General features: G+C 36.0%; 1 protein-coding gene across 1 annotated transcript; it reads left to right on the plus strand.

Annotated features, from left to right (window-relative positions):
* Positions 1 to 477: 477 nt before the first annotated feature.
* Positions 478 to 1,444, plus strand: LOC130718692 (ethylene-responsive transcription factor ERF096-like). Its single transcript, XM_057569318.1, has one exon. It carries the CDS (start codon positions 519 to 521, stop codon positions 939 to 941), a length of 423 nt encoding a protein of 140 aa, XP_057425301.1. The 5' UTR covers positions 478 to 518; the 3' UTR covers positions 942 to 1,444.
* The last annotated feature ends 13,699 nt before the right edge of the window (positions 1,445 to 15,143 follow it).

Here is a 15,143-nt window from a genome sequence, read left to right on the forward strand (position 1 = left end):
TGAGATCATTAGCATATTGATAACCTAAGGAAAGAAAAATCAGCAACCTGACTTCACTAGATGAATCAACTAACAAGGATAAATATTTTTTCCCCTGTTTGACCTTTCAACCTTCATTAAAACTGATGAAGGATTTTTCTTTAATTAATACTTTTGTCATATTTTATATTTAATGCTATTTTTCTAGCCACAAAAAGCTATATTATAATAAGAAATAAATTCTCAAAAAAGAAAGGCACATAAAGTGAGGACAAGAATGACAATAGAACTTGAAAACTTGCATAGCCACCACCTTGACCATCCAGATACAATGCACAAGAAAATTTTCAATATGGTCTTAGTTTCGTTATAGAACCTTCTTATGCTAAGGAATCAAGGATTGCACGTGGCCTAATCAAATTTGTGCTTTACCGTTTAACTTTTCAACCATATATATATATATACATAATCAAATTGAGTAACCACCAAGCATGCATGCAAAACAAGGAAAAAAACAAGAAAAACAAAATTAAGCAACTATGGATGAAGGAGGATCAAGGGGGAGTGCCAAGGAAGATGGCGGCGCTGATGTCCGGTACCGGGGTGTGCGACGCCGGCCTTGGGGGAAGTTCGCGGCGGAGATTCGTGACTCGACGAGGCAAGGGCAGAGGGTGTGGCTTGGAACTTTCAATACGGCTGAGGAAGCAGCCAGAGCATATGACAGAGCTGCTTATGGAATGAGAGGTTCATTTGCAATCCTTAACTTCCCAAATGAGTATAATATGTCAGGTACTTCTAGTGCTAGCGCTACTAATGCTTCATCATCCTCATCCTCTTCAAGGCATGCAAATGTTGGAAGAAGTAATGAGCAACAAGGAAGACAAGTGTTTGAGTTTGAGTACTATGATGACAAATTGCTTGAGGAGCTTCTTGATTATGAAGAGAAAAATAAAAAAAAGTGACTTTAAAAAGCTACTAGTACTCCAATAATGAACCCGTTTGAATATGTACCAGAGAACATTTATCGGAGCTTATCTTATTTAAAAAACACAAGATAAGCTCTAATAAATATTTTTTAGTCCGTACTCAAACGGGTTCAATGTCACTGATAATGTTACTAGCACTAGTAATTACGCATCTATGTATGCATGTCTAGTTCACTAAGTGGCACAATATGGTGACAAAGCTATATCTATATCTATCATCACCAAATTTCTGAGTTTTGGTGCAAACTATATAAGAGTGCATTCATTCAAGAAGTTAAGGTCTTGTCGGCCTATGTAATGTCCATGTTCCTGCTAATAACCTCCCTACATTACGTTTTCATTTGGTCCTATTTAATATGCATGATGTTATACTCTGTTTCCCCTGCATTTTGGATAATACCTGTCCATTTCTCAAAACTCTGTAGCAACAAAATGTGCTGCTGATACAATATTTGGCTCACATGAAAACTTCACATAACAGTGTTTTGTCCTGTTAAAATTTTATGTACAATATCTCTCTTCTCAAATTAAGTAATATGTGTGAACTTTGAATATTTATATATTTATGAAGATAGTTAGATACAAAGTTTCATATGATATGAGATGATCTAACAGATATCTTAACTTAAATATTCCAACTCGGAAAATTAAACAAACCTATTTCAACTAAGTCTCAACCCTGTGTGCATATATGGTGTAGTATTTTATTCAAACATGGAGAAGCATAAAGATAAGCAAAGTGAAAATTCATGACCAGATATATACAATTACCATCTTACTTTTGCGAAGGTATTATAGTCTATAGACCTGTGAATCTCATTTGTCTAAATTTGGAAGAGATTCACGGATAAATTTAGTGAATATACATTTATGTGGACTCACATAAACTGAAGCCAATCTTAGATCTGTAGTTTATTGTCAATATTTTAAAATGCAACTTGAACATTGATTTTGTCTTTTTGGCGATTTTAAGATTGGGACACTTTATATGACAGTTTATTTTCTTTGTCAAAGGTTCATTAGATTAAGTGCTAAGCCAAGTCAAATAACACTTACAAATTAAAGATGTCAAACTCTAGACTAGATGGGGCACTTACTACATAACACAAAAATACACATTACTGAACAAAGCTAGCATGCTCTAATACACTACTTGAGTCAGGGTAACCCAAACCAAACACAACAAAGACTTCGAAAATCGCAACCAGAAAACTCCTAAAGACTATCTAACTCTTAATCTGCGGCTCTGAAAATGAAAATTTAATCTTATAATTTTTGTGTCGCATTTTCTAACATCCAGGCCTAACTGGCTCCGCCGAGATTGCAGAAGATCACCTGTACATGTATCAAGGTTACCATCAACAAAAGGTGCTCATGAAGCACCACTACAAGAACAAAGAAGAGCCTAGGGCAACCCACTAGAGTGATATGGAGTGCACAGTAACACAACACCATATGCCAGTTTATTTATACTTGTATTCTGTCCGTTAACTTAATACCAATTAACATATTTTTGTTGGCTTGTTATCACAAGGAAGACAAACAATCATTTAAAGAGGTAGTGGGCCGAGCCCAATTCTTATATCACCAGAAAATTTAACTTAATAATCTTTATTTTAGAAAATTAAAGCCAAACTTTTTAAAAAACATTGGGCCGAGAGAGAGGCCCAACCTTTCTTGTTGTATGCTTATATGTAGATGACTTGATATTTACGGGGTTGTCTAAGTGACTCATGATAAAATTTGGGTCAAATAACCCACCATCCAATTACATTGGAGATAAATGAGTTGAAAATAAATTAATAAATAAAATATAGAAATTCTAACTCACTTATCTCCTATGTGATTGGATGATGAGTTATTTAACCCAAACTTTATCATGAGTCATTTAGACAACCCCTATCTTTACTGATAATAATTTTGGAATGTTTGAAAAGTTTAAGAAGTCTATGAAGATTTAGTTTGAAATGACTGATCTTGATTTGATGCATTATTTTCTTGGCATAGAAGAAGTGAAATTAGCTAATGGATATTTTATTTTTCAAAAGAAGTATGTCCAAGAGCTTTTAAACAAGATGCATGATTGCAATCTTGTAAGTACTCCATTTGAGTATGACTTGAAGCTAAACAACAAGGATTCTGAAGGAAAAAAGGTGGAGATCACACTGTTTAAATAAATTGTGGGCATCTTGATGTATTTAACTGCTACAAGGCCTGATATAATATACTCTGTTAGCTTATGATACATCATACATGGATATAGTCCAACTGAGATGCATCACTTGGCTGCCAAAAGAATACGACGTTACCTTCAAGGTTAGGGATGGCAATGGCTAGGGTTTGGGTAGGGTACTATAGTACCCATCCCCATACCCGTGTTTTCAAAAAGTACCCGTACCCGTCCCGTACCCGCGTGGGTAGCAACCCGAATGCCCGTCCCCGTACCCTGTGGATACCTATATGCCCGTACCCGTACCCGTTACCCACAATTTAGCTAGCGAAAATTTAACTTTCTTCATTAAAAAATCAAAATATAAATTTTATTATAAAATAAAAAGCACAAATTAAAAATACAAATGAGGATCTGAATATTTAAGAAGTAAAATCATTGGAATAGGTATAAATTTTATATAAAAAATAAGCGAGAGTTGAAGCTTTAAATTTATAAATTTAGATTATTAATAAACTCCTAAAGTTGTCGGTTAATAATTTATTTTAAAAATAAGTGAGAATAATTATGAACTGTATATATAATATTAAGACTTCACTTACGCATTTTTTAAAAGAAGTTAGGAAGTTATACTTTAAGTTTATTAAAATATACTACTAATTATGTATATATATATATGTATAATATGTGTGCGGGTATGAGGCGGGTTGGGTACTATAGTGCCCATACCCGCACCCGTACCCATTAATTTTTGCGGGTATTTACCCATACCCATCTATCGGGTTTTTACCCTACCCATTGTGAGTATTTTTTGCGGGTACCCAATGGGTATTGGACCCATTGCCATCCCTATTCAAGGTACAAAACAAATTGGGTTGTTTTTAAAAAAAAAAGGTGAAAACTCAGAATTAATTGGCTTCACTGATAGTGATTTTGCAGGGATCAAGATGATAAGAGAAGTACTTCAAGTCATGTCTTAATGCTTTGCACATGAGCTGTTTCATGGTTCATCTAAAATGTAACCTATAGTCATCACCTTGTCAACTATTGAAGCTGAGTTTGTCAGCATGTGGTTGCCAAGCCATTTGATTGAGGAAAATTCGTGAAGAATTAAATTTCAAGCAAGAGGAACCTATTGTGATAATACCTCAACCATCAAACTCTCCAAATATCTTGTATTCAATAGAAGAAGTAGGCATATTGATGTTAAGTACTATTTTTTGAGAGACCTCAATAACAGCACAGCAGTGATTGATGGCTCGAAAGTTTTTTGATGAATAAAACGAATGCAAGTAAAAGCGAATTAATTTCTATAACCACGAAAGAGAATCTTACTATTGATAAAAAATTTATTTTACTAACCAGTCAGACATCAGGATGACACGTAGACAAATTTCATCTCGTGCTATATATCATTTTCCCCTCAATAATGATGGAACAATTGTCTTGAAGTATTGTAGGAGTGAAGATCAGTTGACTAACATTTCCACTAAACCTATCTAAAATTTGAGACAGTTGTTAGGTGTTTGTAGTTTGAACAAGTAGCAGAAGCAAAGTTCGTAAACTGAAAAATAGAACTGAAAAATTCTATTTTTCAGTTTAAGAGAGAGAATGTTAGATATTTTTATTATTTTGTTTAATGTATTAAAAAAGCTAGAATTTAGGAGCAAGCTCCACTAGCCACGTTTGCTTTCCTTTAGGAGCAAGTTTGGTAGTTTTTTTTTTCTCCATCACTTTGTTATGCAGTTTCTCTTGTAAATGCCTATTTAAGAGGCTATTGGTTATTGAATAAATCAGCATATCAATTCTCATTTCCTCTCTTTCACGTTTAAATTATTTTGCCTAAAATATTAACACCTTCAACGAATTCTCCCTCTGCACAAGACACAACATATTATATAACATAATACCATTCAAAACCCTCAGGGACATTTTTACAAAAACCTTGAAGTTGAACTCCCTCAAAAATATTTTCACAAACACCTTAAGATACGTTGTTTTGTTTGTGTTAATGACATAAAGAAAGAAAGAAGAGGAGGGAATGGAGAATGATAAAACTTAATAAAATTTGAGACATGAACTACACAATATCGAAACGCATCTTGAATCTTAACTGCTTCCCACTCTTCGCCATCAAAGCCTTCGCCAACAACGACCCAAATCAGTCTGGCCTCCTACTTGGGTCCCATTCAATTTGGCTTCAACTTAACACTATGCTTCATTTTCCTTCATTTCCAATTTATTCTATCATGCAGCATAGGAAGGGTCGCCTGTGATGAGGGGCTCTCTAACAGTTTGAGGGGGAGAGTTGGGAGAGGTGGTAGAGGAAGGAGCGGCAGGGCGTTAGGGTAAGGGCGGTGGAGCAACAAAGAGGAGAGGTAGGGCGACGTCAGAAATGTGGGGGTGAGGTTTTGAGATCATAACAGTTTGAGGGGGAGAACTATGTTAGAAATCTGGTTGTGATAATCCTGGATAAAGTCAAGAATCGTGAGCGTCCACTTTCCGAACAAATTATTTCGACCCTATAATTGCCTGGGTTCACGAAATCTTTGTTGGGATAATACTTGACAATCAATCTGTTTCTTGGCACAAGAGAACAGATAAAGAAAGTAGAGATATTCTGTTTCTGGTTTTCTGTATGAATTCCTTAGGCTGCAAGTAACCTTATATAAGAGGCTGCACGAATGATCACAACTGTTCGAAAATAAGTCACAATTTTTCAAACAATTTCAAACTAGGGTCACAAACGTTCAGAAAAATTTCGAACGGGGCGCTGCCAGGGGGACCCCAGCCAGGGGCTCCGCCCCTTGGACCCCGGTTCATATTCGCGGTCAATTATGCGTTGGCTCACCGAGCGTGCACTCCGCACTAACCTGACTCGATTCCGAGCCTAACGCGTAATTGCATCAGCCTATAGTAGATCACATTACTACTAAAATACATTGATGATTCTAAAATCACCAACAAATCCCCCCCATTTTAGTGTAATCCTTGATCTACTCAATTTGTATAAGAAAATATATACAAATTTATAACACACAGATATAACGATCAAGCAAATGCATAAATGAAAATATCTTGCGATTGAATTTCCACTTTAGTACAAATACACATTCCAAATACTCGAGAATCGGAGTGTCTTTAAAGATTGAACCCGTCAACCCATTTGAATATCTAAAGATATTGTACACATATGTTTCTACAACACTCTACTATTCATACTTGACACTTTACAAGCCATGTGTCCTTATCCATTAATAAGCATATAGGAAGCCAAGTCCAAGCTTCTTGAAGCGGCAAAACTTCATGCTTACATAGGTGATCCTTTTAATCTTGCACCTGCATTTACAATTTTCCAAAAGAACCATTAAGAAGATATACTTCAACCTAGCCATCACTTGCAGGTCTGAGCACATACCTTGGGAGGATAAACACAAGTGCTCCAATCTCTAACTATGATCTCTCCACATTGTCAAGTGGTCAGCTAAGTTTTGTTGCGACCGAACAAACTCAATGGATATCACCCCATTCAAGATTAATTCCCTAATCATACTATGTCTAACACCCAAGTGTCTAGACTTTCCATTGTACATTTGACTATAAGCCTTGGCCAATGTGACAGCACTATCACAACGGATAGAAATTGGTGATATCGGTTTAGGCCATAATGGAATCTCATATACCAAGTTTCTTAGCCATTCCGCTTCTTTACCAGCAGCAGCTAATGCTACAAACTCTGATTCCATTGTAGAACTAGTTATACATGTTTGCTTCTTGGAAGCCCACGAGATGGCACCTCCCCCAAGCAAGAACACCCAACCACTTGTAGAGGATGAGTCTTCAACATTATTTATCCAACTAGCATCCGAATAACCCTCTAATACCGAAGGAAATCCCACATATGACAATCCATAATTCATAGTACCCTTCAAGTACTTGAATACCCTAGTTATCGCATGCCAATGATGTCTACTAGGATTACTAGTAAATCTGCTCAACTTTCCAACCGCAAAAGCAATATCCGGTCTAGTACTAATCATAGCATACATCAAAGAGCCTGTAGCTCTTGAATATTCAAGCTGATCTACAGATTTACCTGTATTTGGCATAAGTTTTTCACTCGGATCCATGTGAGTACTAACCGGAGAACAACTTTCATGATTAAACTTCTTGAGTATTTTCTCAATGTAATGAGATTGCGTAATTACAATCCCCTTATTCTCCCGTTTAATCTTAATACCAAGAATAACGTCCGCTTCTCCCATATCCTTCATGGAGAACTTTGATGACAAGAAATTCTTTGTTTTATCAACTTGATTTTGGTCCGTGCCAAAGATCAACATGTCATCCACATATAGACAAATAAAAACTCCTTTACCGGATGTATCAAATTTGCTATATACACATTTGTCAGCTTGGTTTAGAATAAAACCACTATACAAATCAACCTCATCAAATTTTTGATGCCATTGCTTCGGAGCTTGTTTCAGCCCATACAACGACTTAACTAGCTTACACACCTTATGCTCATTACCAGGCATTACAAATCCTTCAGGTTGCTTCATATACACTTCTTCTTCCAAATCACCATTCAGGAATGCTGTTTTGACATCCATTTGATGGATCACTAGATTGTGAATAGCCGCTAAAGCAATCAACAATCTAATAGTAGTGATACGAGCAACTGGAGCATAGGTATCGAAGTAATCAATCCCTTCCTTCTGTCTAAAGCCTTGGATTACCAATCTAGCTTTAAACTTGTCAATTGTACCATCGACTTTCATCTTCTTTTTGAAGATCCATTTGCAACCCAATGGTTTACAACCTGGTGGTAAATCAGATAATACTCAAGTATTATTTTCCATGATAGAACTCATCTCTTCATCAATTGCTTCTTTCCAAAAAGCAGAATCTCGAGATTTCACAGCTTCATCATACGTTCTTGGATCCTCCTCTATACTATAGCAATAATAGTATTGATTATCAATCTGATCCTTTGATCCCTCAACTAAATATAATTGAAAATCATAACCATAAGATTTAGGTTTTCTAGTTCTTTTGCTTTTCCGAGGTTCGAGTGTCTTACTTGGTACATCAGTTGAATGATCATCCTTTATAGGTTCATCCGACTTAGATATAAGGTCCTTTGGTCTAGGTATAGAAGAGAAACAATTCTCATCAAATATGGCATCTCTTGATTCTATAATTGTATTAATAGAAACCGAGTCATTAGGTTCTATAACATAGAACCTATAGGCTTTGGAATGTTCAGCATATCCAACGAAGATGCAAGCTACACCATTTTCACCCAAAGTTTTCCTTTTAGGATCCGGGAGTCTAACCACGGCCCTACAACCCCAAACACGTAGAAATGTTAAGTTGGGTCGTTTCTTATACCAAAGTTCATATGGGGTAGTCTTGTTCCTTTTATTAGGAACCCTATTTAACAAATAGCAAGCCGTTAACATGGCTTCTCCCCAAAACCCTTCACTCAAACTAGAATAGGATAACATGGCGTTCACCATTTCTTTAAGAACTCTGTTCTTCCTTTCAGCCACACCATTTTGTTGAGGTGTATAAGGTGCCGTAGTCTCATGAATAATTCCTACGGATTGGAAGAATTCAGGATCATAATATTCACCACCTCTATCCGTACGTAATGTTTTAATCATCACATTCTGTTGCAATTCAACTTCAGTTTTATAAACTCTAAATTTATCTAAGGCTTCATCTTTAGAATGCAACAAATAAACATAACAGAATCTAGATGCATCATCTATGAAAGTGACAAGATACTTTTTATGTCCTAATGATGGAGTAGCATGCAAATCACATAAATCACTATGTATCAATTCAAGTATGACAGATTTCCTTGTTATGCTTTTAAAAGGTTGCCTAGTGATCTTTGTTAACATGCAAGTTTTACACTTTTCTACATTTCCATCAAAAACAGGAATTAAATCATCTTTAGACATTTCATGCATTCTCTTATAGTGTACATGTCCTAGACGAGCATGCCATAAAGATGAATTGGTAACATTCAAAGAAGACATAAATATAGAACCAGAATCTTTAGGAATACCATTCAAATTCATCATAAACATTCCATTATTATAATATCCAAATCCTACAAACACACCAGACTTCGATAAAACATATTTATCGGATTCATACACTTGCTTGTATCCAAGCTTATTCAATACAGGACCAGAAACTAAGTTCTTACGTAGTTTAGGAACATACAAAATATTAAACAAAGTAATAGTTTTTCCAGAACTGAATTCTAACACCACGCTTCCTTTGCCTTCAACAGGATCAAAGTGATGATCTCCCATGTAGAGGACAGATCCATCTTCCACTGGAACAAAAGTCTTGAACCAGAAACGATCCTTGCAAACATGTGTTGTGGCGCCAGAATCAATCCACCACGCAATAGCATCATCCTGCACATAAAATGCTTCAGAAATTAATGAAACTGAATGTTTAATCAAAATATTCAAGTTATGAATTGATTTCTGACCTTGTTCTTGGGATTGGTCCTTAGACCCCTTTCCCGAACCACTTGCATTCGCGTTATCATGCTTCTTTCCAGAACGACAATCCCTCTTGAAGTGGCCTGTCTTACCACACTTCCAGCATTCTAGTTTCGGTTTCTTGTTAGAACCGAAACTTCCTTTGTTGTTCTTGAAAGCACGCTTCTTTCCTTTGTTTTTATTGTTATTGTTCTTACTACCCTCCTCGATCATATTAACCGAGGGACCAACAACTTCTTTTCCTTTTCCCTTGTCACTCTCCTGCGCTCTTAGAGATTCTTCTATGCGCAAGTGACTTCCAAGTTGGACCAAAGACAGGTCGTCTTTTCCATGCTTCAAATTGTGTTTGAAATCCTTCCATGAAGGGGACAACTTGTCTATGATACTTGAAACAGATATTGTTTCATCCATCTTCAATCCGTGCAGTGTGAATTGTCCAAGAATTCGTAGAAGTTCATTGTATTGTTCCATGACAGACCTTGATTCAACCATTTTGTAATTGTTGAAATCAGTCACCAAGAACTTCTTACTGGATGAGTCCTCTGCCATGTACTTGGCTTCAAGACAATCCCACAATTCCTTTGCAGATTCCACATTTTGATAAATATCAAATAAAGGATCAGACATACCGTTAAGAATGTGTCCTCTGCATATGTAGTCGTCATTCTCCCACTTTGATCTGCTCCTTATATTTTCAACAGTTTCTTCCTCCAGAAGTTCAGGAATCGGTGTAGACAGGACCTTTACCACTTTCAATGTTGTCAACAAGAAATGCATCTTCCTCTGCCAACGCCTGAAGTCTTGTCCTTGAAACTTGTCCAATTTCCCGAACTTAGTAGTCATCTCCTTGACAGCGCCTTCTCCAGCCATGATTATCAGTAAATAATTTGTTCGTTTGTTAGAAATCTGGTTGTGATAATCCTGGATAAAGTCAAGAATCGTGAGCGTCCACTTTCCGAACAAATTATTTCGACCCTATAATTGCCTGGGTTCACGAAATCTTTGTTGGGATAATACTTGACAATCAATCTGTTTCTTGGCACAAGAGAACAGATAAAAAAAGTAGAGATATTCTGTTTCTGGTTTTCTGTATGAATTCCTTAGGCTGCAAGTAACCTTATATAAGAGGCTGCACGAATGATCACAACTGTTCGAAAATAAGTCACAATTTTTCAAACAATTTCAAACTAGGGTCACAAACGTTCAGAAAAATTTCGAACGGGGCGCTGCCAGGGGTACCCCAGCCAGGGGCTCCGCCCCTTGGACCCCGGTTCATATTCGCGGTCAATTATGCGTTGGCTCACCGAGCGTGCACTCCGCACTAACCTGACTCGATTCCGAGCCTAACGTGTAATTGCATCTGCCTATAGTAGATCACATTACTACTAAAATACATTGATGATTCTAAAATCACCAACAAACTAGGGTGCGAAGAAAAGGGTTAGTAGTGGTGAGGGCAGGTCAGGGTGGAGGAAAGGAGAGAAAAGGATGGCAGAGTGGAGAGATGAGCTTGTGGGTGTGACCATGCGATAGTGAGGCTTAAAAAGACAATTAGGTAGAACAGATGGTAAAGGTTAGCGTCGGACAGGCCGACACTAACCTCTTGGCTCAAGCGACAAGCCGAATCCACTTCACATTCGCGTAAGCTTTGGCCAATACTAAGTTGGTCCGTGATAGTACCGTCAGCTGCACACTGCTAATGAAGGGCGGGTGGACGCTAAGTTTGTGGGCACTGATGAGCGTCAACATAAGCAATAGTTAAGTAGACGAGTATATTAAATTGACTTTTTGCGTCGGCTTATCGTCTTATAGTGTCGGCAAGGCCAACACAAAAGAGAAAAATTAGCGACAACGTCAGGGGCTAACACTTATTTTTTACAATAAAACAATTTTTTCTTGTAGTGAAACCCATATGCAAACTCCCCCAATGAACACACATATGAAACCCAACCAATATCCCCCAACAAACACCAAGTACCCTTACCATTTAACCCATATCAAACACCAACGTTAACCTTAATAAATGGATTTGAAACACATATCCAAACCTTTAATAAAAAAAATGAAAAAAGCATCATTACTTCTTCATGTTTCACTGTTTGATTATCGCGAGCCATTGCCTTCATTACTTCTTCCCCGCACGCTCGAGACCCTTTGTTCCTACTTCAACCTTCAACCTTCGCTTTCCTTACCTCTCTTCTCACTATTAGAGTTCTTAGTTTTCACAATTGATTTTTCTCTCTAGGGTTCAGAAGCATATTAAGTTTACAAACTAAAAAATGATATTTAGTCTTATCATGGTTCAATTTGAGCAGTAGTGATACGTAGACCACTAAAACGTGTCAAGAAACCCATTTTGTGGCGGTTTAAGACAGCCACAAAGTGGAAAACTTGAAAAACATGTATTTAATGGTGGGGTTTTGCATTTTCTTGTGGTTTAAACACCCCCCCCCACACACACAAATATTGATGTGTGGGTGTTTTTTATTACAATGTGGTTTATCAATCATTTTTGTAATTCGAGGCATGGTAACCGATCTAGAATTTTAACCCAATGAAATACAAAAGCTACATGAGACGCCCATGTGGAACTCCACTTAAGTTGGATGGAAAATTTGACTGTAATAAAGGGTAGAGAAACCCTCAACTCTTGAGCTAGTTTTTGGGTTGAGTTATGCCCCTCTAATTAAAATATGGTATCAGAGACTATCCTAGATCCATTTATTGTGGAGATCTCCCATATTTGAGTCACCCGTTGATGTTCATTTCACTGTACTATGGAGACTTTAATAAAGGAAAGACTTCAATCACTTCATCATTATTGAAACGCATGCCATAAACCAAATTCCTAATCACGTAAGACCGTATCAACTCTTCAAAATAAGAGCTAGAAGTGGAAGCATACCTGAATCCATTGTTTGTAAATGATTGCAAGATAAAGTTCAATATTGAACGTAAGATGGAGGGATGATCTTCCAGATTTTCAATGTATGAAGTTACTTGATGTTCTCTTGAAGGGGGAAAGAGAGATTTTTTCATGACATTGAAATATGGGGACCATGACTCTTATTTATAGACATAAGTTGTGATAATTTCAATTTGGTCTCTCAACAAATTAAAATATCACTTCTGCCTCTACACAATAATTTCCATGATAATTATACCCCTTAGTTTTTAAAACCTTAATCCAAATTAGATCACTTTATATATGCTATTTTAAATAATGGCTACACATTTTAATAATTATACGTGTGATCCCATATGTTGAATTTTAATCCAACAGTACGTCTAGTTCTGGGTGTGAGGGGGTGTGTTAGAAGTTCCACATTGATTAGAGATATGACCAAATAAGTGTTTATAAAGGGTAGAACAACCTCAACTCTTGAATTAATTTTTGTGTTGAGTTAAACATCCCTAATTCTAAATAATCTGTAAGGATGAAAAGCTAATGTAGTAATTTTGAAGGGATGTGGAATATATTGTTTAACAAGAACGAAAAACAAACATAGAGTATATTTCAGAGACGAAATACATATTTAAGCATATGTTTTTTTAGTCTAACCACAAATATCTATCATGGGAAGCAATTCTATTTGAGCCTGCCCAAAATGATCATGTCCTAATAAGCTTAATAACGCTCACAATTGAGATTTTCTTATGAATAGAGCCTGAAACTTTATATAAAACAAATCAAACATACACCAAGAATCGAAGTTAATGGATAACACGACTCAAATTGTTATGTGAAAGCTAAATAATCAAGGTGCTTGCTGTGGTACCTTAAGCCAGATTAAGGCGTGGTACCCAGAATGATATAAATTAATAGAAAAATAATACAATTTGAACTTAAAATAAAATGATGGATGAAGATTTGCAAGGTTCAACATAGGTGAGGCATGGAGAAAGAAGATCCTGACAAGAAAGGATATTAGATGATCTCTCAAAGTTGAAAGTTAAACATAAAACCCTAGTTTTTCAAATCGTGCATTGAACAGTATAAACAAACTTAAATACAATATGTTATTAGTTCATTGAGTCATTGAACTTAAATTCTTAAAAATTGCAACAATAAATCATCCATTTTTTTTAAGAAAATAACAAAATTATAACTTAAAGTACTATACGAGGTACCACACCCGAAAAAAAAATATGGGTACCACAGAATTCACCAATAATCAATACATAATTAATATGTGCGTAGAATGCATACACTGTTAAGCTGAAGATTCTGTCAAACTAAAATATTGAAGTATCTCCGTCAAAGTACCAGAATAGGTTAAAATATTGACACTTGGATATATAGTTGACTGTGCATTCGAGTTGTCTCTATGAATGGGCATAATATACATATAGATATGAACTTGGATGCAAGTTGGGCTAAGTATTCAAGCTTTTAGTATGATTTCAATTTTCTTTTGTTGAATTCATTTGGGGTTATTTCTTAATTCATATGATGTAACTGTGAATTCGAGTTGTCTCTATGAATGGGCATAATATACATATAGATATGAACTTGGATGCAAGTTGGGCGCGCTAAGTATTCAAGCTTTTAGTATGATTTCAATTTTCTTTTGTTGAATTCATTGGGGGTTATTTCTTAATTCATATGATGTAATTACTAATTAGTATTAGTATAACACTTTTGGCATAGTTTAGTTTGTGGATTCTTGTCGATCTGTGTGAGCATAAAAGTTGTTTCCATCCCATCAGATATACATCCACAAAAAGTCCTTGGAAGAAAAACAGAAATATCCTGTGTTACTAATGGATTAATATCATTTATTCCTGAGTTTTGTCCCAGTCATGTCAATTAAATGTTATATTGTGATTTATAACTAACTTACATACTTCCTCCGTTCCTATTTATCTGTCTAGGAAGAGAAGTTTCACATAAATTAAGGAAAACAATTAATTGTGTTGATTTTCATAAAAGTATTATTTGTTTTCCTATATAACCCTTTAGAATGTATTTTATCTTTCTTCATTTATTGTTACTGTAAGAGCATTTCTTGGAAAAACATCAATTAATGTTCTCTTGAAACTCTATAGGAACACAATTTTTTCTTCAAAGTGGACAGTTAATAAGGAACGGAGGAAGTATATTTTTATAAGTGCCATTTCAAAATATTACCGGTAAGATACATACATTAGATAGGAAATGGAACATTTTTTTTTTACCATGAGCCTTTTGAAAAATATAATTCATAAGGACCCGTGTGAGGTAGTTGCCGCTTTTCAGATTTTGGAGCTGAAATAGTTTTATTACTCAATTTTAAAACAATTTTGCCTAACTTGTAAAATCACAAAATATGATTTCGCGACTTTAATTTTTAGTTTCAATGATCTGAACAACATCACCACCACCACCTCCATCTTTACTGCCACCACTGCTACTGCCACTTCCACCGGCGCTACCACCTCCACCGCTGCCACCCTCCAGTACCACTTCCTCTATCGCCACTGCCACCACCGCTG

The sequence above is a fragment of the Lotus japonicus genome, chromosome 5, assembly GCF_012489685.1.
Source record: "Lotus japonicus ecotype B-129 chromosome 5, LjGifu_v1.2".
Taxonomy (NCBI): domain Eukaryota; kingdom Viridiplantae; phylum Streptophyta; class Magnoliopsida; order Fabales; family Fabaceae; genus Lotus; species Lotus japonicus.

What these genes read in the sequence shown, in the direction of transcription:
- LOC130718692 (XM_057569318.1), top strand. Translation starts at nt 519, where the DNA reads ATGGATGAAGGAGGATCAAGGGGGAGTGCCAAGGAAGATGGCGGCGCT.